The sequence below is a fragment of the Rissa tridactyla genome, chromosome 7 (genome assembly GCF_028500815.1).
Source record: "Rissa tridactyla isolate bRisTri1 chromosome 7, bRisTri1.patW.cur.20221130, whole genome shotgun sequence".
Taxonomy (NCBI): domain Eukaryota; kingdom Metazoa; phylum Chordata; class Aves; order Charadriiformes; family Laridae; genus Rissa; species Rissa tridactyla.
In genome coordinates this window covers 32,897,596-32,925,344 of record NC_071472.1, presented here as the reverse complement: position 1 = coordinate 32,925,344, position 27,749 = coordinate 32,897,596, and the positions used below count along the sequence as shown (strand labels likewise).

Here is a 27,749-nt window from a genome sequence, read left to right as displayed (position 1 = left end):
GTATGTGTGGTCAAGAATGGGGCTAACAACAAGGCTCAGGTAATTGCCTAAGCTCTCATGGCAGTGAAGATAGATGCCCTTACCAGTTTTTATAGGGCTTGTATCAGCACGCCCATGTGTTGACCAGAGCAGTAAGGGGATGAGGGATTTTTTTTTTTGCCAGGAGAGAGCAGTGAAGTAAATCAAGAGTAAATTAACTAATTACTTTCTCTTTAACTTCCAGCTGGTTTTGCGGGAGATACAATCCATTGGAGAAAATAGAAAAATAAGGGCAGAAACTGGAGTCGCTCACTGGTAAGATACCTTTTATACCTCTCTTTGCTGATGATTGTGACTGGCATGTGACTGGGTAAGTTCAGAAACTTGTAAGTCGCGCTTTCAGCCTATACTTTACAACTGAGTTCAGCGTTTTGTTGAGCTATCCTGCTAAAGCTGATCATAGAGCCACATGCCAGAGTGACCACAGGAGGGGGAAAAAAAAAAAGACCAATGCAACAATTAGTAAAATGGTGCTTTCTAAATTCTTTACTATGGAGCTTTCACTTCTTACAAATATACAGATTAGTGGGTAAGTGTGCCCACTTTCACATTGCACGTGTGTGATGGGTAACAAACTGGAAGATACGTTATTTATAGGTCTATTGGCGTGGGAACAAGAAGCCAGGAACTTTAGGGGCTTCTTTCACCAGGGCAGTGCAACCTATTTGAACATCTTGGAAGCTGCTTTCAATCCTGTTTTGTCTGCAGGGTCTATCTTCCATCACTCCAGATAACTTTATTTCCTTTTTCTTCTTTCTCTGTGTCATTAAGTTGATCAGCTCATACTATATTGTCCTGCTGTTTCTCTTTTCCTTTTTTCTAATTGTTTGAACTGCTGTGAAGGTGTATCAAGGTTTGCAATTGAAAGTTCTGCTGAACTGGTATTCTGAAATCCTCTCACACTAAGTATAGCTCAAGGTGACGTTCAGAGAATGGTGGGAAAGGGCAGCTTCATATTTAAAAAAAAAATAAAAAAATTATTAGGTAAACCTGTAGACTACAGAACTGAGAAATGGGGCCTCTGCAATTGCCTCTCTTCAGAGGTGGTCTGAACCCAATGTTTTTTGTCACTTGTTTTGAAGAAAATATTTGTTTAAACACAAACAAGAGGAAGTAATTCCTTTTGCTGTTGTGTCTGAAAGTAGGCAATTTCTCTCTGTCCAGCATGTTATGAAAGCATAAGCTAAATCTGTTCCAAGCCAAAGTAACAAGTGAGCTAATGACCTCATCATTCTGTGCAATTCTAATGGGGATGACTATTTTTTTCAAATGTCTTTAAGGTTTTCCAGTTTACTTGCAGCTTAGGACATCTGGATTGTGTTCCCTATGAATAGCTTCCTGAGAAATCTTCAGTGAATCACTTAATGCCTCAGTTTTATATCTGTAAAATGAAATAACAATACTCCTGCACTTGAGCATGGTTGTCAGGATGATAAATAGATTATGTATTGAGGTTTGTGAAATGCTCAGACATTTCAATAAATAGGCAGAAGGCATTTTTTGCTTGAAACTTGTTTTTACACAGAGTTGCTACATGGCAAAATTCCAAAGCTTTTGGTAGTGGAAGCTTTACAGGGAGTGGCTGAAGAGAATCAATCTGTAAGTTAATAGTTTAGCATGCTAAACTCAGTAGCGGTGAGCTGTGTGACTTCCTCAAAGGAAAGAAGAAAAGATATGGATGCCCGAAGTGGTTCTTACACATCTGCTGATCCCAAGTGTGGCCAAGTATGTGATGAAATATTACTTGTCTGGCTATGAGCTCTATTTACTACAGCTAAGTGAATCATTGGGTCAGTTCCTGACCAGACCTTGAGCTGTCAGAAACAGATGGCCTGCCTAGAGATCAAGATACCTTGGAAGCATCTCCACCCTTGTCAGCAATGTTGCACAGCACAGGGATTTCTCAGAAACGCAGTGCTGGCATTCAGTGATTTCAGTGAAAAGATGGTAGTTTTTCAACTGTACTTGGTCTTCCACATCAAAATAATGTCTTGTGGCTCTGAAAATGGGGAAATTGTTGCTGGCCTGTTAGTGCAGGTCCAGATTTGTGAATCAGATCGTGTACTTGGAGAGGCAGTAATGGGGAGGTCAGTAAAGCCCTCGCACTTGTAAAGGGCTGGTTTTCCAGCTCTGAGAAACCTTCAGGTTGCTATTAAAAGATGGCTGGTGTGTGTAAATGTTCTTCCTGGAAACGAGGCCACAATTTTTAATCAACTCTGAAAATCTTTTCCTATGGTCTTTCTCCACTGTCACTCCACTATCTGTCAGTAAAATGATAATAATAAATGCTTCCCCAGACTGTAGAGTTGTGCTAAGGATTGTGCTCAGCTCAGATATTTGGATGTAAAGTGCCGTACAAATATCTACATAAATAATAGAATATTGTATACACTGAATATTGGAGCAAGTTCTACACTGGCATCCAAGAGGAGTATAGTACACCAATCTGGAATGGATTTTCTGTGTGACTCGCTGTGGTGGGTTTACCCTGGCCAGCAGCCAAGCACCCACACAGCTGCTTGCTCACTCCCCTCACCAGCTCCTCACAGTGGGATAAGGGGAGAAAACAGGAAGAACAAAATCAAGACAACTGTTGACTCAAGATAAAACTGGTTTAATAGGTGAAGAAAAGGCAGGGGCGGGAGGGAAAAACAAGTGAAGCAAAGGAGGTGGCTCACCACCTCACACAGGTAGACCAGTGCCCAGCCGATCTCCAAACAACAGCCACCTTGGAAACAAAAAACCCCATCTTTTTCTTCCTCTACCCCAGTATGGGCTGCTATACCCCGTATGTACCCCCGGTATGGGCTGCTAAAAAGAAAGTTAATTCCATCCCAGCCAGACTTGATATGCTTGCTTCTTTAATGTAGTACTAAAAAAAAGAATTATCAGAAGAACAAAATCCTATTGTAAGATCTTAAGAACAATTTTCTTGATTAAAAATGTTTTCTTGCATGTGCAGATGTGATGTTTTCATTAGTATCATGAGCACGTCTGATACAGTTCAAAAAGACCCTAAGTATGTGCTGAAATTAATTTTTCTCTGAAAAATGTCTCAAAACATTTGTTTAAGTTTGATGGAATTCAGTAGCACTTAAGTGGTTTTCTGAATAGGAGCTGTGTGTTCAAGCTGACTCTGTCCTGCAAAAACCAAGCCTGAATAAAGGTCTGATGTTCACACTAGGCAAATTATCTCAGAAGTGGATAGTTCTGTAATTACCTATAGATGCATATTGTTACTGCCTGTATAAATACATAATTTTATGCCTTAAAATAATCCACTCTACAAGTTTTCTGAGATGGAATTGTCTGCATTTATCATGAGACTAGATAGATAAAATGCTTTCAAAATTAAAACATTAAGAATTAGAATTATGTGATTATCCTAGGAAATTGAAAAATAAAAAGAAAACAAAAAGGTCTGAAGTAGGAATGAAATCTTAGTTCACTTTGAAAAAAAATTTAGTGAATCACTTTACTGTCAGTATCCTGTTCTTCCCTGCAACACTTTATTTTTGATCATGGATGCTGCTGTCAATGAAAAATAACTGGCAGCTGTGTGATGCAAAGAGCTCAAGAAATAATTCAGATTAGATTTCACTGATCACTTTGATCAATATCAAAGTCTGAAACTGAAAGCAGGTTGAGCTTTCACAGAATTTTCTGAGGAAATCATCGAAGTTAAAGGAGACTCTTGAGATCTTGAAGAGTTTATTTTTAGGATGTTTGGACTGCTCTTTTGTTGCTGCTGGCCCTTCTTTATCCCACTTTTGTTAATACTAAGATGGGTAAGCATTTGTTCCTGGTGGTGAAAAGCACCACAAAGGCTTTGGTGAATGTATAGCAGTGTGACGGGTCTGAATGCAAGAGTTTGAGGTGGCCGTCTTCAAATCTCTTGCTGGATTTGTCAGTCAATGCTATCCAGTTCCAGGAGAGATGTGACATTACTGGATTTAGTTGGTCATGCGGTAAACACAGTGAAACTGAAACTTCAGTGTCTTCATTGTCATGGTTTGGGCTGAACTGGCCGCTGAATGAGTGGCAGGCGCTCTCTTTGACCGCTCTCCCTTCAGAGGAGAGAGAATGAAAGGAGAGAACTTATGGGTGGAAAAAGAAATGAAACTAATGAAATATTAATAATAAAATAATAAAAATAAAATATAATCTTAATAAGAAAATATACAATCTATACAACCCATATCAAGCTTCCAGAATGACAATCACATCACCATCAGGCACTGGGAAAGTCTCAAACTGGACTCTGATGGACAGGAACTGGATTCTGGATCTGGGTCAAAGGCAGACAAACAGACAGAGCCCTCCTCAGATGCCAGCCAATGAAGATAGAGACTGACCCCTTTCATCCCCCAGCTTTTATACTGAACATGATGCATATGGGGTGGAATACCCTGCTGGTCAGTTTTGGGTCACCTGTCCTGTCCGCTCCTCCTCACATGTGCGACCCCTCTATGCTTTTCTACTTCTGACCCTCTAACTTGGTACATAACAAAGTTAGCTGACCTTGGTTCTTATAGCAGTAAGCATAAGCAGGAGCCTCTCTGCATGCCATTCCTTGGAATTCACTGTAAACATCAAATCTTATCTGCTGGAAGCAGACACTGTCTGAAAAATATGCCGTTAATTTCAGAGAGTTAGAAGAGGCTTAACTGAGAATTAAGATTACTGAAAATAAAATTTATTCTGTTTTACCTCAAACCAGGATACTTCATAAAAGATGTTATGCAATTTCTCATAGCTTTTCAATACTGAAGCACTGATTTGAATGAAGGTTTCCTTGAATTGATGGGGAAGAGTGAACATATTCAGAAAAAAGCAGCCTACAGTGAAGGCAGGACAGAATTGCCCTCCTCCAGTATGTTCTGAAATGGTTCTTACTGTACAGGTTCGTGATCAGAGCAAGTAGTTTTTCTTTGCTAGTGATAGCTTGCATTTTTGTTCTCTCTATGGAGCATGCACTTGGAGTAGGTTGGAAGACTTGTGGATATCTTTATTCTCGGCAGCAGAGGAACAAACACCTTCTCTGAGGGCAGTAGGATGGAGTGTGTCTTCTGCTAGAATGGAGGACCAAGGCAGTAATTTGTGCCCTGTCCAAAAGCAGGGTGTATGCGGGGATAAAGTGGTGAAAGAGTTCTTGTATTTTAACTCCAACCGCACAGTTCAGGCAGTTTAAAAAGAGCCAAAGCATTCCCTGTTTGCTGTGCTCTGATTGTGAGCAAGGTGGCTAGACTGTCTGGTCTCGGTTAATGAGCAGAAGCCCTGGAAAAATAATGATGGATAAAGTTCGGGTCTTGGAACAACTCTACCTGTGTCAACTATGCATATTTAAGGAAGACAGCCAGTGGAGCTGAATCTCATGCTGTGTAAATTGCTTTTCACACATGGATTATTTTTTTTATTTTTTTTCCTCATTGTTGGAGAGGAAAGTCCAAATATTGAGCAACTATAGAGCCAGCTTTCTTCAGCCAAAATCCTTGGTTCTATAGATGCCAGTGATAGAGCTCTGTTAACCACAAAACCTAGTCACAGCTCACATCTGCTGCCTGCAGAGCCAGCTCTGCGCGTTTTGGTATGTGGCTAAATCAGAGATGTGAATTTGTGGCAGTCCTGACTGCATGGTTTTGTCTGCGGTGAGAAATCTGTACAAATGACTGCCAGAACGGCTCTTTGTGAATGAAGATGATAACTTTATGCATGCCTGCATGAAAATGCAGTCAGACACGTAAAAGGAGACTAGCTGTTCAGCAATCACCTTTGCCTTTACTTGGGGTGGCTCTAGAAGAGTGAAGGAGAGGCATGACTGATACAGGGCCCTGCTTGACAATAAACACTGTGGTCAGCTCTTCTGTGGCTGCACAAACCACAGTAACTTCCTGCTTTGATGAGTTGAACTTCCCTTGTCACAAGGTTTGCTGTGATTTAAGCTCTCTGTGGAAGGATAAGTGGCTCACAGGGAATTTTATTAGTTTTTTGAAGAAGCTTTGTTAGCAGATGCTTGAGAAATGTTTCTGTTATGATGAAGTAACCCCATCCACCCCAAGAAAACCCCTGTTTGATTGGAAAATTCCTAGCCAGCCCGGTTTATTTTCTGCCAGTTCTTACTGCTTACAGGATGGCTAGTGCAAGTTGAGATGCTGAAATTTGGCTCGCTTAGTGCGGTAACTCTGTTAACTGGCACTGTTTCTTTGATAGTGCCTACATGCAATATATAGGAGCTTGTAAGTGCTATTGTGATGTTACTAATTAACAGCAGTGGGAAGAGAGATTTAGCAATTAGGGCAGTTTTGAAGTTCTCATACAGAACATGCTTTTCTGTGTGCTTCCCTGTTGAATCTGTTAGTTACCTGTTGAATCTGTTAGTTACCTGATGAAATGCTAGAGGGCATTGCTGGTAACTGCAAATGAGAGCTTAATTTGATGCTTTTGAACACCAGATTCTGTGGAGCAAATAATATGTTACTTTATCCTACAAAGCTATGCTAAGTATTCCTTTGCAGAAATTCTAGACAGATGCAAAGTAAAGGTCTGTCTAATGTGCCACAGATTTTATCAATTCAGGGATTCTAGCCCTCCAGTGAACGGGCAAAACGAGGTGAGCTGAGAGATGCAGTACAGTGAAACTGATCTTTCCTGTTTTTGAGAAAAGTACCCTCAAAATAAAACATTTATTTTCTTTAAAATGTTCTTCAACAGATGATCGGAATACCTTCTTTTTATTCTGTTAATAAGATTACTCCATTTGCTGTGCAAATGCCGTGTTCATTTCCATGGCTTAGTCAAATAGCTTGCTTTATCAGGATTGCCCTTGCCAAGTTAAGAAATCTGTAATTTTTTTTAAAAAGCCCCTTATATGCCTGGCTAAACAAGGGCCTCAGTTCATGCACATCAGGCAACACTTCTTGTGCTACTGACCTTCAGAAGCAGAAAAGTTTTCTGGCATTGTCTCCTAACTATTGTGGTGGGGGTGGGAGGGGAGACTTGATAAGGTGCCTTTGCATATTTTTAGCAGTACACAGCCTGCATTGATTGACTGTACTTTTACAATTAATTTTGGTGTGCCTGGGTAGTCTGGGCTTCAGCTGAAAAGAATAATTGGTTTCTGGTGGTTTTTTCCCTCTAAAGAAGTACAGTTCAAAGTCCAGTAAATACTGTAATAACCACTTATTTTAATGTGTAATAGCAATTAGGTTGAAGGACTGCATGAACAATAAGTAATTATATGTTAACTTATTTAATGCTGCTTGTTGTTGTTGTCGTTTCCAGGAATACCTTTTGTTAACATAGGAAATCAACATTTTCCTTGGGGGGAGGAGAGGAAGGCTAGCATTTGTTGTAAATCTGGGAATACCAAAACAGCAGTGGTATTGCTTCCAGTGTAGTGTGTGACTCTGTGGGTACTGTTAACATGGAAATACTGATGGACCTGTGTCTCTTTATTGTGGGCATACATTAGGTTATTTTAATAGAGGAACTTGTAAGCATTTTTTAGAGTTTTTATCTACATTTTGTGTGTGTGTATACATATATATATTAAAAATATTTCAAAATACTGTTCAAGGAATGCTTCTTGAACAGTACTTCAAAGGACCTATATGGCGTGACTTGGCCTTAGAAAATTAAAGGCTGCATTTAATTTCAGCATTCAGTTTTGGAAGGTTCAGACTGCTCTGGCACATATAAATCAAGTACTTACCTTCAAGCATATGCATAATTTCACTGACTCGTAAAGTATGCTTACATATGCTTTGAACATACGTTACTCACCTGAGACCTAGCTGCATAAGGTTTCTTCAGATCTGTCTTGCCTCTAGTTGAGTATCTGGCTTCATCAGTATTCATGAAAAGCAATTTACTTCAGGGAGCTCTTTCAGAGCTCTGGTAAAGTTCTTCCCTTCCCCAAGCTCACCATAAACTTGCCAACTTGTCATCATGAGTGTGGCGCTTCCCTGCATGCTCAGCCAGGGCAGCTCCGGCGACTGCATTCAAAATGCCGCTGCCCAGAGGCTCTTCCTCTATGTCTGCAGCTGGGGTGAGCTCTGCTGTGTTGTCCTGTCCTGTGGGCCCAGCAAGCAGCTGGTGAAAGTCCATGTCAGCTCCTTGAATTCAAAGGAGTTGCTTCAACCTGTATTTGCTGAGAATCTGCCCTGCATGTCTAGCAATGATAAACTGGTTCTTCAAAGATGTCTGAGCTGGAGAGAAGGAAAGACTGTGTGGACTTCGAACACTTAACAGAAAGTAAGCTGAAATGTGAATAGCTTGAGGAGTTTCTTTGAATTTGAGATTTATTCCAAGATTGGGAATTTACTTTAATAATTACACTGTGCCAGTCGGCTGGTGGAAGTTTGATTCCTTGTGATAATTTTGTTTCTTAACATCTAAAACAAGTGTGAATTTGAACACTTCCTGACATTCGCTTTTGTCCCTCTGTTCTTACTGTTTAGAGAAACAGCTGTGACTGAGGCAAGGTATACTACTACATTACATACTTGCTGTTAGCGTTCCCATCCCATGCTCTTCTCACAGCCCACGCTTGGGCAACCACAGAAGCAAATTAACCGACACCATCTCTTGGCGTGCCATTCTGAGCTGAAATAGGAGCCAACGTAAATGACTTTTAATGACTCAAGCCCCTGGCAAGAATGGCTTGCCAGGTAATGGAAGTAATATGTAGTTTGTAAAAACTGAAAGTTAACCTGTTTGGTTTTTTTTTTTTCTGGTTGGGTTTTTTTTTTTTTTACTTTTGCAGGGGGTTCATGCAAATGTAGAATTTGAGTAGATCATATTTTACCGTTTCACTGCTCTTTATCAGTATGTTTGGCAAGATTCCTTCAGGCACTTGAGGAAGAGCAAGATGCTAATATTTATTTTGGCAAGCTTTGCTGTGGAAAGTGAGTTTTCTCAGTCTGAAATCTTCTTTCCAGATCTCGCATCCCTCCCTCCTGCGTATCAGAAAGGACCATTATACTGGCCATGTAGCTGAATCCAGCTATTCTGAATTGGGCTCAGCTCTACTAGTGAGATATATGTAGTAAACACAGGAATTTTGAACATCTTCAGTTTCTGCTGAATCACAGTGATGCTCTTCATCCTCTAGGATGCCAGCCAGCAGAACATAGGCTCTAGGCAGTGACTCTGTTACAGAGCGGGGAGGTTACAGAGCCACTGGGTGCAGTTCCTAAAGCAGAGAGCATTGGGAGCCAAGCAAGTTGCTACTTTATCCTGAGCAGCCACTGGCAGTTGTGATGTTGTTGAAGTGGTGTTGGAATTCTTGCCTTTGGACCTCTGGAGTGGGGAAATGCCTTTGCTGGCTCTTACTTGTTCTAGGAAACTAATAGGCAGGTTTGAGGGGAAGATGAAAACTATTTAGAGAAATTCCCCTTGTCTTAAGAATGGCCCAGGGGTTGGAGCACACTTCTAGTGCAGCAGGAGGCTGGTTTGGAACAGGCACTAGATCTTCAGTGTCTGTAGACTGGAGACATTCCCTTGTCACTGGGCTGCTGAGATGAGTTTTTTCAGTCTTTTCCATTTTAGCTGTTTTATTTTGTTGAAATAAACATTTATCAAATGGTTTTATAGAACAAGACTCCTCTTTCTTTCAGAAGTTCTGATTTTAATGAATTGACTCCTTCCTATTCTGAAATGAAAAATTGGTGAGAGACTTTCTGGCTTATTGTATCTCAGCATTTTAGTATTTTTTGTAGTTCAGTATAGCTTAATGTGGAGTAGAGTTTCAGTGCCACTGGTAAGTGTTTCCTTCTTAAGTAAAAGGGAGGTATAAATTGTATGGGTCAACAAGAAAAGCAATGAGAAGGACTGTCACCTCAGTTTTGAACCAACTGTGCATTTGACCACTCATCCTTTCAACGATACATTTGATAGTTGTTCAGATCAAATCAGATCATGTACCTCAGCAGGGACACAAAACCAAATGGATAGGGAGTTCAAATGCATGATGATATGTATACCAGTTGAGGTGCGGACCTGTTGGCTTCAGATTACTGGCACTCTGCTTCAAATGGCAACAGTCGTGCAGCTTTAGAGAGGGTCTGGCTTGAAAAGAAATGTTTGGCTATTAATCAGTGTGGTAAAGAGGATGGGAGGAATTTTCAGAGGTTGTGCTTATTAAGTCACTTGGCCGTTTGCTAGGAAACAGCTCTTACATCAAGTAAATACCCTTTCATGGAAAGTCCTGGTACTGTGCAACAAAACTCCCTTCCAGAAATTCGATGTTTTTTGAATCTGAATTCCTGGGTTTTGCTTAAGAAATGTACTGTTACATGTGTTTCAGGGCTGTTTTTCAGTGTTTAGAATGCTATTTATTTTTTGTGCTTATTATTTTCTTTTCAAACTTATTTTATTTAAGGTATGCTTATTTCATCAAGCGTTTTAGTATATTCATAGTTTCCACCCATTGAACTACTTCTGAACTGACTAGAGTGTGTTCTTAGAACAGTTCAAGTTAACTAAACTTTTGGTGTTCAGTATTTAGCAGAGACTTGATTAGCTTTTCTATAGTAGGGTATTTCATGACTTTATAAAGTTCGAACACCTCTTCATCCTTACTATCTTCTCTGAACAAAGAAGAAGGGTGGGAGATTGATCTGCCTTGTATCTTTATCTCTTTTTTTGCCAACAATGTGATATAATCTTTTGCTTTTAATTCATGATATCATTAGAACTACCACGACTGAATTTAAGTGCAATTTAATACAAGTTTGCCAAACAACAAGAGAAGAGAAAGTGAACAGTAACAAGAACTTTACAGGTCTCTGGACTTGTTATTACTTGTCTACCATGCAAAGAGATTGGGGTCACTTGTCCTAAGCTCATTGCCACCCTAGAGTAGTTGATTGCCATCCTCTGGACTCAGTAAATGGATCGTAATAGACCACACAAAATTAGTCTGTTTGGATATTTGTATTGTGTGTATTTTGAATGCACAGATGCAGAATGTGAGGTAATGAATCAAAAATCTTTTTATGGATGGAAGCCAAGTAGCCACCAAAGAAAGTTTATATCACATGGAAGCAAATAATTGTTTACTAACAGTATAGAAAGTGACTGCTGATGTAAGAATGTGTATTGCTATGGAATGTATGTATATATCATTAGAAGAAAATAAACTTTATTTCAATAAGAGGGTTGTCAGGGAAATTTAATGTGTTTTGCAGTGAAACTTAATGATGCTGTGATTATTCTTTGGCAGATAGTTAAAATTGGGTGCATATATATACCTTACATACCTTGGCTCACAGGCTGTCACAACAACTTAGTGGAAGTAGCGTTTCTGGGTGTGTGTATGTGCCTGCCTCTGTGTGTATATATATGTATATAAATATGTATGTGTGGGTATATATATATATCAGCAGCTACAGCATATCTACTTTGTATGGGTACCTATCTGTTGCAACACAGATACGTTGCTCTACACAGAACTCTGGTGTGTCCCCTTCTGTGTCCTGATTCTTCATTCCAATAATTTGCTGTAATTAATGCAGAGCTGGCCTTTGTCAATGGTGTGATTCAAGTGTTTCATATGGCAGAGTTCTTGGTTGTCTCATTACAAATATGGTAAGAGCAGGGATCACATTTTGCAATGGGAAAATACAAGGAGGTGGCAGAGATGGCTTTTAGAATTCAGCCTGAAGCATTAGTAAAAAAAAAATAACTTCTAATGTTTGGTATTCTCGAGCACACTAGGTTAAACTTCTTGAACAAGTTGCTCAGAAGTGCAAGAAAAGATCAGCAAAATTTTACTGCTTACTACTTTATTATCATTATTGCAAATGCGGGCATATATATTCTGCAGCTGTCTGGGTTTGGCTGTTCTGGATTTTCTGCCCTTGTGAGCCAGAGGCTATGAGAATCACTTTGATGTATTTCACTGCAGTGTAATGCCACTTACACTGTATTTAGGCTTGAACAGTATTTGCTGTGTAAAGGCTGATTCTGAAGGTACCAAAATCTGTACTTTCTTAGTTTTTGGTTTTGTTTTGGTTGTTTTTTTTTTTTTTTTTTTAAATTGGTCTCCATTGCTCAGAAGCAGGATGGTGTTAATGACCTAAATATAAGCAACTGGTTTGGATCCTTCTCAGACCAAGGTATATTCTACAAAGTTAGCAGGTTCTTATACTTACACATTTCTGGGATGGTAACTCTGGTGGTAACTGTCACATGGTGTCAGTCACTTGGCACGAATGAACATCAGCTAGTACACTGACACTGATCTTTTGGGGAAGCCACACTGAAACTTGTGTTAAAGAAGAGTTTAGCTTGGATAGGACAGACCCAGCACTCAAAGACTCAAAGCAAGAATCTTTTGTGATGTCCATCAAAAGATACAGTCATATCACTGAATACTTGTAAACTGTTTGGTTGAAATATTAATGGAGTTTGGGGAAGATGCCAGTCAAGTAGCTTTCTTGCTGTCTCACAAACTGATCTTGATAAGGGCTGGAACGTTCCTCTGCAGGACTCTTTCAGTGGGGGCTGCAGCACCAGGTGTGTGGAGGACCTGAGGATCCATCACACGCCACATTGTGCTCTTTCCAGCATGAAAGCACAGATGCCTGTGGAGCTCACATATGTAGTGGCCTGGCTTTGCTCATGCACTGGAACTGGGAGAGGGAAGTGAGCTAGCTAACAGGAGAGGGGAAGCACAGGCCCTCCCTCAGTTATATTAATAGCACCATCTCTGCCTGGGAATAGGAGGGCACAACAAGATCAAAGAGCTATGTGGTACATCAGAACGAGGTACAGGACTTGCTGGTGCCTCACCATTTTGTTGTGACACTGGTTGGTCATCACAATGTTACTGTGATACCTGCTTAAAATCATTCCTGCCCTTGGCAGACATTGGAGCAGGATAGGAGACAGTCTTCAAAGGATGCTGACCCAGGTGCTAAGGACTGTCCTTCCTCTCATATCCCACTCTCACCTCTGTATAGAAGATAGGTCCATGGTCTCTCACGTATGGATTTTATACTGTTAAATAACATAACTGAGCTCCTGATGTGGCATTGCATATTTTCCAAACTTTTATGCCTCGCTGCCTATTTTCAAGCACGCAGCCCGCAAGGCTGCAATATCTCTGAGACATCTGTTTCTTTCTGAGATTGTAATGTCAGTAATTTCAGAAATCCTCATGGAGGAGGTGGTAAACAATGGGGGAGCATAAGCCTCTTTTCTGTAGGAATCCAGACCTACATGTGGAATCAGTGACCCGTTTTATTTCTTGCATCCTGTTTCCGGCTCTGCAACCAGTAGGTTTCAGGCAGAGTGTGGTGGCCGTCAGGGAATCAGGCTGCTTGAGCTGAGCAGAGGGGAGAATGCGGGGGCAACTGCTGCATTCTGTGTTTGAGACAAGCATGACCAGGGGACTGTAGTGGGACTAGGCTCTGCAAGTGGAGAATATTCTGGAATGTGTATGCACTCATGTACATATGTTTATGCGTGTATTTAAAGAAAAGGATACTAAAGGCCTCAGATATCATCACACTTACCCAGAGGCACTTAACCAGCCTGAAGTGGCTAATCTCAGACTTCTGAAAACCAGGAAATACAAAATAATGGTGTGTACCAGTTGTGAGTACAATCTTTAGAAAGGCATAAACAGCAGTTCTGTATTAATTACAGTTTAGGTTGTTTTTACTAAGTATGTTCATTTGTAATGACACTGAAGGCTAAAAGGACAGCTAGGAGGACACTTGTTAACATGTCCTAGATGCTCTTGACACTGGTTATGTTCATGCATTTATTTTTGTAGTTGTTATATTTTTCTATAGACACTAGACTACAGCAATTCATACCTGTTGCTAATGTCAAGATGGCAAGAGAAGTGTCTAAATCTCATGCTATCACTAGTAGTTTTGCAACTATAGTGGCAGGGCTTTGTGCACAACCTAAAGACACTCATTTTTATAACTAACAGTCATATGCACACCGATGTTTGGCCTTTGACCTAATAAGGTATTTTTTTTTTTCTTCTGCTATTTAAATAAAATCTGAGTGAAGTCCAGAATAATTTCTTTCTGAAATACTTGGATTTTGGAATCACACTCTTGCAGTTTAGTCAGTCTTTCTGATACAAAAATGTTAACCACATCAGAAAAGGTATGTTAATCATAGCCTTCATCTGCAAATCTCTGGTAGCATCTCTTTATATGATAAAAGTCAGTCAAATGTGGAATGGAGGCAGTGTGTCTCTGGTTCTGTTAGTTTTGTCTTTACCTAGGGCATGTGGAAGTCTGCAGGCAAGACAGTGTAATATAATACACACGGATAGATAGGAATCCCATTTGAAAATGAGATGCAATTCTGTAGAAGTGCAGAAGATTAAATCATACTGCAGGCTGCTACAATCTCATTAGATGCTTAGCGTTTACATATATTTTTTTAAGTTGGCTCTAAAATTGTTATTGCTTTGTTCCACCTGTACCTTGCATGTTAGCTTTTTGGAGCTGGGGGATTTTGACTGAACTATTTGCAAGTGGGCAAATGGTCCTTAATTAAAAATGAAAAATCCACATGGTAGCATTGATCTACTTTATGAACGTATTTGGGTGACAAAATTGTAAACTCCAGTTGCTTTGTAACAGTGAAAGCTTACTCAGTGACTGAGAGTGTGTAGTCTTTGCTTAGTAGGGCTGATAACAAATTTATCAGTGGTAGGTCCGTGTATCTATTTATCTCATGCCTTGTGTTGCTGTACTGTCTGTCACCCAACATGTCTGTAGCCGTGGGGTCGCCTGACTTGTAAAAGGGAAGAAGAGGTCAGTGCAAAAGAAACTGGCAGAGGGCTTTTTGAGGGTGCTGTGTGAAATTTTGAAAATGTTAGTCATGGGACATTTGAAAGAAATTAGCACAGTGAAAAGAAGGATTGGATTAGCACAAGGTGCAGCAGATGACTGCGGAAGCAGATAGGAATTTGAGAAGCATTGGCAAGGGTCAAGCCAGTTAGACCTGGGATTCCCGTTGTGCTATGGCCAGGGGGAGCATCGTAAAGGAAAAAGTTGCAGTGGGCAGGTGAGGAAATACATAATTTTGGGGGTGTGAGAGTGTATTCATAAACCTACAGATGTGAAAAACCTTCCAACACTAGATTATTCTGTGCTGTTTCTTGGGGAATTTTCTGTTCCCCATTGTCAAAGATAAGTTGTATCTTCGGATGTCAGAAATGGTGGAACAGATGTCACACGCGGTTTCCTCCACCTTGATAGAGCTTACAGCCAGGGTATTTTCACAAACCACATAGTTCTGGCAACATCTGCCCTTTCATAAACTCCTTTCCCCCTCCGTGTATTTGCAAGGAGATTCTTTTTCATTTTGTTGTAAGGGACCATGTTTCTTCTTTTTCTGATATTGTTTCTAAGTCTGAAACATAAATGTGCCATGTAGTAATTGCCAGGCTTTTCAGTATGGGCAAGGCACAGACTTGGTCTTGTGATTCTCTGATGCTTGAGATGTAACCAATCCCAGCCCTGCTAAGTGTTGTATACGATGGAGTGTCTGTCAGCTTTACCCCAAGGCCTGTCAGGCTGGAACGTGTCTGTGAGCCCAACACCTCTGAAGGTGGTACTAGTGGAAAGGTGGCAGGTGTTCTTTGGAGGTTGAACACAGCAGCAGTGCGATTTCAGAGCTGCTTGAAGACAGAAAGGAAACTTCTGTAAAGGCTGGGTGGGAAGACACATATTTAAGGCTGTGAAAGGTGACCTCTGTCATATTTTGCTGTGGTGGTTAAAGACTGTCTACCCTGCTGGACATTGCTGCTTGCAATAAGGTCATCAGGACAGAGCACGCACCAGCACCTTAGCTGCTTTGGTTCAGTTTCACGTTAGCTTAAACCTGCGTAGAGTAATATGAATTGCTTCGTTTAGTAGGGGAGAGAAGTAAGGCTCTGCCAAGCTTAATCCAGTCTTCTCTGCAGCATTCCCTTGAAGTGCCTCTACTACATTTTTTCCTTCCGTTGTATTGAAATGTTTTATTTTACAAGGCAAGTAAAATGTCTCATTTGGATGTGTGTAATAGGTATAGAAATATCACCCTTCCATCAGTATTTGAGGTCAGGATGTAACAAGCAACTGAGAGTAATTGCCTATTCCAGGTAATGCGTTTGGAAATTGCTGTCAGAAATTAATGACCCATTTGTATATGGGATTCTGTAGTATTTTTTTCTTTCATTCCTTTTTCATGGAAGTCCCGCTGGTATGGCATGCAGTCACATTTCAGGAGCACAAATACGAGCAAGGGATATGGAGAAAGATGAAGCATGTAAGCTGACATTCAGCTGAGAACCTCTCGTGTACAGTATGTTTTGTGCATTACAAATCTAGTGTTTGTGTTAGCTTAATCTTAGGCACTGCAGAAAATCTTCTGTAAAAGTTTCTTTCTCCAAATGTGGAGTTTTGTGTGCATGCTGTTAGTGACATGCAAAGCACTGTTCTCCCCTGGCTTTAGGGTTCAGTTGAGGGCTGTATTCTGATGTTCCACAGCTCAGGCAGAAAGAAGCTTCTCTGAAGAGTTCAGGATGAGAGTGTAGCAGCTCAAATTTAGATCCAAGCCTGGAGCTAAAACTTCTGAACTTCAATGGGACTATTTTGTTCATAAAATTATTCACAAGCTATAATCTTTTGTCACAAGATTAGAAATGCAGTAATTGTTTAATAGAGAGATTAAAATATCATCAGAGGAAAAATACCAGTTGATTCAATAAATCAGTTTGTACTACAATGAGAAATATAAATTGATTAGCTATTAAGTTTTAGCCATAAAGGGATATTTTTAAAAATTAGTGCAACACTAATATTTTCCTTATAATATGTCATTTGTATTTTATGTAACAAGCAGTGCTGGGCTGAGTTATATAAATGAGCAAGTGTTTTATGCAGGTTATTTCATTATCTGTCCTTGGAGAAGGTGAATGAAAAATAGCTCCAACTCAGTTTTAGCATCTTAATTTTGACAGCTTTAATATGTATATTAAGCAAGAGTCTGAAGTGTAGAGGAATGAGTCCATTTGTAAAAGCTGTTGTCCTCTTAGTTTTTGATCTTAAAAGGAAGGAAAAAAAAAAAAAGAGAGGAAGAAAGAGAGAAATTGAGGGTGTGTTTTGTGTGGCTTGCCAAGTCTTCTTGAAAGAGCTTGCAGTTGCAAGCTAGCTGAATCAGCACCACATTTATCAGTGAAAGACTATAATCATAGTAATACCTGGAGCGTACAGCAAAGAAGACAAATCTGGCAAGGTGTTGTATGAAGTTTTTATGACTGGTTTAAACTGAGTGGGAGTATTGCTACAAAGAGTAAATTTGTCCAAGGGCTGTTGTAGGGTTTAATCGGCAAAGTGAATTTAAATATGAAGAATTATTTAGCTACTCTCTTTGAAGCAACATAAATTTAGAGGTCTGGGTCTTTCACAAAGAACGATTATTGGTGTTCATTTGCTTCATACAAGATGCGGTTTTAAAGTGTATAGTTTTAGTACTAAATCAGTAAAATTTGTGCTGCAAAACAGGACCTGAAGTTTTCCAGTGACAAAGATCTTTTCCCATTATTGTTAATTATTAATAGACTTTTAAGGCCAGAAGGGCTTATTAGCTATAATCCTTATTGTACTTGTTTCTGTGCTGTGTGGTTCCTCAAGAACAGGTTTTTTTCCTATTTTTTTGGGTGATGTTGTTACATACACTTAATCTGATCCAACACCTTGTAATTGGTATGCCAGAGGGCAGGCATCCATCAGTTGTCTGTAACATTAAAACAGCTGCTAGATAGTAGATATAAGGGCAAACTAGTCAAATAACTGTTCCTTAACATATGATTATCTATTATATAGACAATAATATCAGTCCAGCATGGTTTCGATGTCACTAGGTAGAAGGTACGCTTTTCTGAAAAGCAGTAAGGGAGATGAAGACTTAGAGTAATTTTAGAGCTGTTTTCCAGTCTGCATGGGAAATTTGATGACCTATATCTTATGTTCTGTGCCCATTTGAGATGAGAAATAGCTGACAGCAAAAGACAAGAAGTACATAAAAAAAAAAAAGTTACATAGGGACTACAGACTACAATAATTTCTCAACACTTGGTTTAATTGTTGGAACGCACTAAATATTGGAAATGGAGTTGCCCCAAGCTCATATTCTGTGTGATCTTCCTGCCTGCTCTGTCCAGACATTTTATAACTCTGCTTATAGGCATTGGGTGGATTTGACAAAGAAACTAATTTGAGCTCTTTTGTCATTGATTTAAGGGGGGGCAGGGAAACCTTCTGATCTGAAATACCAGCAGACAGTAAGGCATTCAGAGTGACAGAGTGGCCCAGTTGCCAGGATGAAGCTTTACCAGACATAGTGAGACTCAGCTCAGTGTCTTGACAGAGTGGTTGAGCCACTGACTAAAGACACATATAAGGTATGTGACTTTTAATAGAGTGTATCTCTTTATGATATAGTAAAATAGAGATGGCAGGAGGAACCTTACTCATTTCAAGCATTTATTTTTTTCCAGTGAAGGGTGGTGGAAAGGGTTACTTTTTTTCCTCTGGCACATTATTTTTGAGGGTTTCCATAACTCAATGTCTCTTCTTCATCAGACCAAAACTCAAAACAATCATTCCTTTTTCTTCATCCTATCATCTTTTCCCCATTTACCACAGACTAAGCCATGTTATTTTTGAAAATGTGCTTCCTTGAATCTCATCTCTTTGATTAGAAAACAGATGCATACAAAAGCTAGTAACAAGATATAAATGCTATCAGTGGACAGCACTTAGTTTCTGGAGTTTGAACTCCACTGAAGTGCTGTGTTTCAAAGCAGGAGTTAAGGGAGGATTGTTTTAAGTGCATTAGAAGATTTAGAAGAATTATGGGAACTCTAATATCAGTCCACATAGCAAAGGGCTCAAATGGGGAAAAGGAGAAAGTGTTTCAACTTAAAAACTTGGAAAGAACTAAGATTTCATTCTCATTTATGTACATCTGTACCTTCTTACCAGTGTACAATAGAGTTAAATTTGGTTACCAAACCAAGCTATTATTCCTTTTTGACTTAGTCTTTGCTGTAATTCTTTGTGTGTGACTTAATTTTAAAATGCAAAGATTCAAGCCTGTTCCTTACTGATCTAAGGCAGTTGGTTTTGGTGGAAGCAGGATTAGGAACTGGACTCCTTTCCCTTATTAATTCTTCATCGTGTGGTACAGCATTTCTCACTTAGCCACATATCTGGAAATAGAAAGCATATTGCAGGGTTTCTTTATCACATGCAAATTCCATTCATGTGCCTGAGTTTTCAAAGCAGACTTGAAGATTTAACTATACAGGCCCTGTTAGTTTCAATAGGAGCTGTGTGGCTAAATCCTCTGAATTAGTTTTGGAAAAAAAACCAAATCAGCCAGGCGGCACTTGTCAGCCTAACCTCCTGGCACATTTAGCTGCTTTTTATAGATGGGATCTTCAGGCAAATTTTCTGGCAAAAATTGAGGTTGCTGGTGAATGAGAAAACAGGAGCTGTTGAGTTCATCTAAGGTATTCCTCCTCTTTAAAGCCTCAAAGGTATCAATAATGAATAGAGTCCAAGAGACATGGCTGGGAGAAGCATGATACCCCTTGTATCCAGATTCATAACTATGAAGCATTTTAAAAATGTTTTTGCAGAACTAATCTGGGGAAAGTAAGAAATTTGGACTAGCTTTGCTTTTTGGCAAGACTGAGCACTGCTGTGCAGGACATTAAGTGTTCTCGTGTTTCTCTGTGTTTGCTTACCTAGAAGCATTAGTCTTTATAGGTGTAGCTTTGACAGGTTGGGATTAAAACCTCCAAGTAAATATTTGGTTGTTTGTTTTTTTTTTTTCCCTCCTTTCACAGACAGTATTCTCACCTGAAGAGAGATGGCAGAAATCAATTCTCCTGTAAATATCAAGGAAAAGGTAGGTTCAAGTAACATTACAATGCAAACCAAAATGATATTTGCGTACATATTTCATTCCTGCTCCTTCAAACACTGTTCATATACTTAACTTTAATATGCGTTGACTCTGTGCATAAAGTTAAATACACAGGCAGATATTGATAGGATTAGTATATTAATCTTGGTTGGTGAGAAACATTTTTACTTTTCTGCAAAGAGGCAATGTTTTGTCAGATAGACTTCTCTCATTCCTTTGTGATTGCTGTGCATGATAATGCTGTGGAAAATAGGACTTTGTGATGGTTACTGCTGCACAAAATACCACCTTTGAAGAAACACACTGTTTAGAGAATAATTTTTCTGACCAAAAATGTCACACCTGTAATAATTAAAGGCAATTCCTAAAATTACAGGACCTGAAAAGAGTAGATTTTTTTTTCCTATGTAAGTACCTCCACTTTTAACTTTATTATACGTGCTTGAGCATGTCCTTTCCATACCCTGGCTAGTGCTAGAGCCTTTCCACCCATTCAGGAGCAGTAAAGAACCTAAAGCTAATTAGTATACAAATATGAGGTAGGTCAGGAGATCTTTTGTGACTCCCAGCAGGCAGACTGTGAAGAGACAGTCTAACCCATAGATACTCCCCACCAACAAAAATAGGAAACCAGGACATTTGTCAAAGAATAGGAAAAAAGGAGAGAGAGAAGTGGGAAGACTGTAGGAGTATAACGTGATAGGGTTGGATTTTAAAAAAAGCCAAGATTTTGAGAATTCTCCTGTATCATCCTCTTTTATAAAATCAGATTTTGTTCTATTTCATTTTGGGGAAGAGAGATGGAGCTTTGCATTTAGGAAGTTCAGAAAAGGCTACTGGGTTCCTTGATTTACAGCTTTATTAAGCCAAATGGGGTGCTCTAATACAGACTTTAAGGCAGTGTGATAAATGTTAAAGACCAGAATCCAATTCTGTCAGTGAGTCCAAGTTTATCCAGGTATCAGTGAAAAGTTTATTGGGCCTATTCACTTAATGAAAGATGCACAAGGAGAAAGGATCAAGACTGATTAAGTATCAAGGCAATACAGAACAGTGAGGGCAATGTGAAACTGAGAAATATAGTCATTTTCTGCTGTATCGTAAGACCTGCCTGTGACACATTACAGATCCTGCAGGGCAGCAGGCATGTGAAATATTCTCTTCTCTCTAAGCCTGACAATGGAAAGGAAAAGAGTAAAGATTTGTGTATGATTTCTTGGATTAACTCTTTTACTGACCTGGTGGAAAAAATTATTCAGCAGAAAAAGGTTTGCCTAGCTTCAATTTTGCAATTCAGAACTTCAGTTTTACAATTAGGTGGACTGATAACAAGGGAAAAATCATTTGCCTTGAGGAATGTGTGCAAGATACTGTAAATGTGGCCTTCCAATCCAGAAAAGTCACAAGAAGCGATAGAGAATTTAGATGTAATGTACCACAGCATGACAGAGAAAGAAATCACCTTTAACTAGAGGTCAGTAGTCAGATTTTTCGTTAACTTGCTGTTTTGCTTCCGATTTCACAAATAATGAACTTTTCAGTCAGGTAATGTATTTCTCAGAACTGATCATGACTTAGTAGTTAATGTCTTAGAGATCACCTTTGGTTTATAAAGACTTGATGAATCATGACAACTACTGAGCTTGAAACTAGGTTTCCTCAAGTTTCAAATTGCTAATGAAGTTTCCTGAAAGAACAGTTACAAACTGTTACCTGCCCACCAACATGTGAGTGAAGCTGCTGAGGAAACAGCATAGTAAGTGATGATTTTATACTAAGTAGTTCAGGTGGGAATAAGTTCCTGTTCTGGCTGTTATGTGCATCTTTCGCTGCTTACTCCCTTTCTTTGCTTTCGAAATGATGTAGAACCTTTTTGCTTTCTGTCCCCTGATGGGGAACAATTCTTTACCTGATGCGCTTGCCTGATTCCTTACCAGATGCCTGCTTTTTGAGTAGTTTTTCCTCATATTCCTTGTTACCTCCTGAATCACTCATTGTGCTTGAGGATTTGCATGTCAACATGAATCTTGGTGATGAGTATCTACCGTAGTCCTTAATAACAGCACAGGGTCTAAATATTGAGTAGCATGATGGATTTTGCAATAGAAAGTAATGTCATCAGATCTTATCCCCTAGTGCCAGAGTGCTGGAAAGTAAATTACAGTAACTCTCAAAATGCAACTCAGTAAATCAATTGAAGTTCTGCCTGTTTACTGTGTAGCTTGAATTTTTTTATTAATATATTCAGTTTTATAAGTGCAGGTTTTGCAGATCATATGTTTGTCTGTTGCTAGTTTAAGAATGAAGAACTGCAACAGGACTTCTATTCACACTAGATATCTGCTATTCCAAATTTAATATCCACCTAGAGTATCTAAAATCAAATGTTTATGAACATATACGTTTTAAGGCAGGAAAACAATTGGATCAATACACTCTGTAATCAACAGTTCCTCTCTTTATTCCTGTATCTTCCATCAGTATTTAGTGCCAGTGTTCTGGTAAGAGAGTCCAAACCAAATGCCTTTTTCACTTAGAAAACTTGCAGAGCAAAACATGGTCATGCTGTACAACATTGAAGCAGTGAGTTTAATGTTTACTTTTATCCACCTTTGGGGGGAGGTATTTTTGGGAAACTAAAACAAGATTTATAAATTTTATTATTTTTGCTGAGCTCCACAAATCCATTGCCATCAACACAAATATAGGCACGCCTTGTTAAAAAGAACACAATAGAATACAGTTCCGTCCCAGTTGTTCTTTTCTTCTACCTGACTGCTTTGATCCGGCGAAGAATTGAATGAAGCCAAAGGAGCTGTACATCCTGCACAAATACTTATAAGTATCTACAAAAGTAGAACATAAGTCTGTCCTTAAATTGAGCATTGTTTCTTTGTGACAAAAATGTAGTACAGAGCCTATGAAGTTTTGGCATCATGTTTGGTTCGTGTGTTGGTTTTGTATTTGTCTTGTTTTGTGGGGTTTTGGTTTTTGTTTTGTTTTTTTGTTTTTTGTTTTTTTTTTTTTTTAAATGGTGGCCTTTCTGCATGTTCTCTCCATGATCAGCTTCTTGTTAATCAAGTAAATAAGACCTCTGCCACTGTTTTACAGGTGATGTGAGGCTGAGGCAGACATTTTGAGCATTGTGCTTGCACACGGGCTCTGTAAGACCCTACCCCTAACTTGAGTCATAAGAGAATGCTACTGTAGTACTGATACTTGTATAATTCATTCTTGGCATTTCAGTTGAAATAGTTCCTAAAGTCAATAGGTTAAACATTCTATTTTACATATTTTCTTTTTTTTCGCCCTGAGAGATTTACATAAATGTTGGCCTACGATGTCAGGAAGGCTAATGGAAGTTTCCATAGTTGGCAGAGGCTCCTGCAGCTGTGATACTGTTGTGGGGAGCCAGGACTGTTCTGATTACCATATTTTCATGCGTATAACCCACAGATTTTTCTGGAGTAACAGAAGTTCAGCATTTCAGCAGCCGCAAGGGTCATTACATGCCTGCATAGCTAGTACAAGAAACTTACCATCAGGATCTTTCTTGGAATAATTCCCTATGCCCTGACCCTTCCTATAGTCTTCTTTCACTATGCCACACTCCCTCTTTCCCCTGATTATACTCATCTCTGTACCTGAAAATACAGTATAATTGTGGACTTGTTTTCTAGTATCAGGATTTTCAAAGACTGAGTTATACATAGTTCAGAGCGTATGCACACAAATTCACTGGATTAAGGGATATGGGCCAAACTCATTGGTTTAAATCCAAAATAAGTCCCTAAAATTAGTGGAGGTATTCAAGCATTAACCTAGTACATCACCAGAAGAGGTGCTGAGATTCTGAATGACAAGGCCTCTGAATTGGAGTGAGGAATACAAACGATATATTGTCTTCTGCAACAATTAGACCCTCTTAGTTTAACAAGAGGAGAGTGAAGATCAGGCACTCCCTAGGGTAGCCATTCAGCTCTGGCACATGATTCTGGTTTTGATCCAAAGAAATAATGGGAATTGCTCAAACCTCAGGACTTGCTGTTAGGCCTATTTTTTTTTTTTTTTTTTTTTTTTTTTAATTCTGCGTCTAAGCATATTTGAACAAGTCAGATTTGGTGCCAGCTGGAATTAGCAAAATACTCATTCAGATGAAAATTCTCCTCTTGGGATTCAGTTAGAAGTGAAGTTTTGCTGAAGTTCTGAAAGGCTTGCTTTTTCATTTGTCGTTTCAAGTGTCAGAGCTGTAGGAGCAGATGGGCAAGCTTCTTCCATGAACTGCAAGAAGGAATTTTGCATTTTCAGATGTGGTTTGGGGGGTTTCACAGTTTTGTTTACATTACACCATAAGAGTGGTTTTCATAAACGTAGTCAGCATGCAAGGAAAGAGTAGTATTCATAGTGGAAGAAATGGAAATAGTATATGAATTTAAAATCATATGTTACAAAAGCAGATGTTTCCAATCTATGATTGGTCTCCTTAAAGTTGACCTTTGCAGCTGTTCCTTGCCCGCGTGTTGAAGTAGATGAACTTAGACCAAAGACCATTGAAGTTGATCAAAATGCACTTGTGTCACTTGATGAGCCATTTAACTTGGGTTAAGGATATTATAGATTTATGTCTCTAAATAGTGCTGTCGTCATTCCAAGCAGAACAGTTCTTACTGAGCCAAACTTACTAGTATGTTCTTTCGTAATTCCTGAAATGTCTGGTTTTTCCACTTCATTAGTTTAAAAATTTGAGGGACAGGGGCAACATAAATCCATAATGATTGCCTGAAGTAGTTTACTGCAGCAAGTTTTGTGCTTTTTGGAGATAAATGATCTGAAGGTATCAGTGTGATAAACAGGTCATGTAACGGAAAGAGAGGTGCAGACCTGATCAAAGCTGTTATTTTGCTCAAAGGGAATGTTAACAACACTTGTTCAGTGTGTCGTGATGAACTCGGTTAGTAAAGCTTCTGGAAAAATGTCTCCAACGTAGGAAATACGTTCTTAATGCAGTAAAGTCAAATTGTGTTTATGAAATATGTTTGTGTAGGAGTTTTCAAAACCTTAACAAGCTCTGCCATGAAGTGCTTTTAAAATGCATTTTCCTGCTTAATGCGGCCAGGACATCTGCTAATGATAAATTCCTAGATTATAGAAACCAGCAGAGTTCTGCAGACAGCCATCCTTCCCTGCTCCTCATGCAGGATTTGGGTCAGCCTCAACTGGAGGTGTAATCTGCTTGAACGTGGCCTACAGTGCTACCTGTCCTCGGGTGCAGTGGGTGTATATGGTGTGTATGTGTACATGAAGATTTGTTATTGATATGCATTAAAAATAAAATAGTAAAAATTCTGTGTATTTGTTGATAACCATGCTTCTAAATTAATTTAGCTCCTAACTTTGAGAAAATCTGTTGACCTTAATGTTTAGTACAAAGTGAAGGTGGATCTGCATTGGTGTTCCTAACCAGGCATAAGTAAGAATATTTCTGAGTAAGTGACAATAATAGTAACGTACTTCAAGGGGATTAGAGCAGCTGTGTTCAGAGGTTTCAGAACAGCCATGAGCTTTCAGCAAAGAAGTTTAATTTATCACTATGTCAGAAATATATAAACAAATTCTCCGAACCCCGGATATGTTACTTATTCACCAGAAACATCGTCTTTGAGATGATGCCAAGGGGGAGCAGATGGAGTAGAGCAGCAAACAGGCAGCAATTGATTCCATGTTGTTACAGTTGCCTGGGAACCATTTGAAACTTGACAGGGAACCTAAAGGACTCAGATGAATACACAGCAATGTCAGCTTGGTTCTGGGTGCGGAGTAGGTAATCTGCTGTCACAACTTTCAGGCAGGCTGTATTTCTTTTTAAGCTTGATTTATCAGGAAAGTCTCATGAGCTGGGTGTTCATGAGGACTTTAAGTAAGATACCACAGGAAGGTAGTATTTCAGTGTTCTCCTCTCCTGCGTGCCATGCTCCTCATAAGTAACCCATTACTGAATTTGTTTATTTCTTTAAGGTGAGCCAAAAATTTACCCCAAGTGAGATTGCCTATATTATATAACAATAATCCTCAGAAAAATAGTCAAGTGTATCTGATCAGACTTTGGGGATTTTATGTTCGGGTAGAAACAGCTTATCTGAGGGGACTTGGAACCTTTTTCAGTTTTGATATCACTTCTGGGCAGTCCTCAGCAATTTGTGTAAGAGACTGATAAAAATGACCTCATGATTGTGGAATTCTGATCCTGATGAGATGCAACCTGGCTCAAATTTTAAGAGCTTGAGCAAGCATTTCCAGATAAGTGTCTGCTTAAAACTTCAACTCAGAAAAGTGGTTGAAAGTCTTGTAAACTTTGAACTTACTTTAGCCTTATCCAAAAGAGTAGCTAGGTTCACAGTAATTAAATGCAAGTTAGGTCTCTGGATCATGGGTTTAAATAGAGGTGGCTGTGGGTTCTGCCTTCCATGTTCGTGAGTGTACACAGTTGTTTTCAAGATCACAGCTTCATATTTTAGATCCGTGATTGCTTTAAAGTAGCTTTTGTAAGCTGAAGTTCTGAGCAAGTAGTAAACAAAGAAATGTGCTTTCCGGTCAGGCTACTGGAGGGAAAGTCCAAGAATTTAATTACCGTCAGTGACAGCCTCTCAACTAATGCTGACAGTAACAGCGTAGTTATCTGTGGTTCAGAAGGTATGTTACTGAATTCTCTTCATGTCCTGGAATGCTTGTCTAGCATCCAGATGATGACAGAATTTTGCTGGGAATCTACACTGGATAAGGACAGGATGATTCACAAAATCGCTAAAATAGTTGACTTCCCTGTAGTCTGTCTGGTAATGTTGTTCTGCCTATGATCGGGTTTCAGTGAGTAGGGGAAAAAAAATGTTTTTTCCCACATACACAGAAATAAATCTAATAAAGTAGGCTGCATTGAGTTTGTTCTTGCAGACTGTTAGGTATTAATGCAGTATCACTGCATATTAGGAGATTCTTTGGCTCTGGTACTTTTTTTTTTTTTTATCCTTTAGGATGTTAAATATTTTTTTTAAAGGAATTTGTTGATGAGAAGTTGTACAATATTATTCCAGTTCCGTAATTTGTTGCTTACATGTTGAGAAGATGGATGTTCTTGGTAAGTTTGAGGACTATAAGTTTAGAGAGATAAAGTTGGGAATTATCTCCTGCCCTGGAATACCTGCCTATCACACCTTTCATAAAAATGGGCTCTGTATAGTTTTCTGGATTGGGAAGTGACTGACTTTTCTCAAGCAGCTGGAGACTTGGAAGCAGTTGAGGTATACAGCTGTACTGGCAAAAGGGCTGGTTTATCACCTGAGCTAGCAGGTGAACCAGACAGGAGCCAGCATACCTGGGCTGCCTAGATCCAGCTCACATCCAGCTGTTTAATATATCTCCGGCTTGTCATCTTATGTTTGTATAAGCATTCCTGAAGCTTTGCTGTGCCTCGGTTCATCACAGTCTGATATGTCTATTATGACTTTCAGCTGTACAAGTGCATTTGTGTTAGGCACATGCTCTCAGAAAGATTGTCTACACCTCCCTTTGGCTTTTTCGTTTGTATTGCTGGTCCCTTTCCAGAAATATATGGGAAGCGTTTTGCATGTGGAGACAGACCTGAGCTTCAAACATAGAAATCTACGCGTATTTTTGAAACCAGGGTGAAAGGACTAAGAGGTGGAATGTGAAGGATCTTGAAATTTGCGTTTTCTAGACTAAGGCATATGGCCTTCTCT

General features: G+C 39.3%; 1 protein-coding gene across 9 annotated transcripts in view; it reads left to right on the top strand.

The window, feature by feature from the left end:
• The window catches only part of SPATS2L (spermatogenesis associated serine rich 2 like), a 133,566-nt gene that overhangs the window by 69,596 nt on the left and 36,221 nt on the right, over positions 1-27,749 (top strand). For 4 of the 9 annotated variants that reach the window (XM_054209857.1, XM_054209855.1, XM_054209859.1 and 1 more), the window contains exons 2-3: positions 224-294; positions 19,916-19,977. In XM_054209857.1, the coding sequence (XP_054065832.1) occupies positions 19,939-19,977 (39 nt within the window). In that variant the 5' untranslated portion in view covers positions 224-294; positions 19,916-19,938. Of the gene's footprint in view, positions 1-223; positions 295-10,478; positions 18,464-19,915; positions 19,978-27,749 lie in introns of those variants that run through there. The other 5 variants (XM_054209861.1, XM_054209863.1, XM_054209864.1 and 2 more) reach the window with 2 other exon arrangements.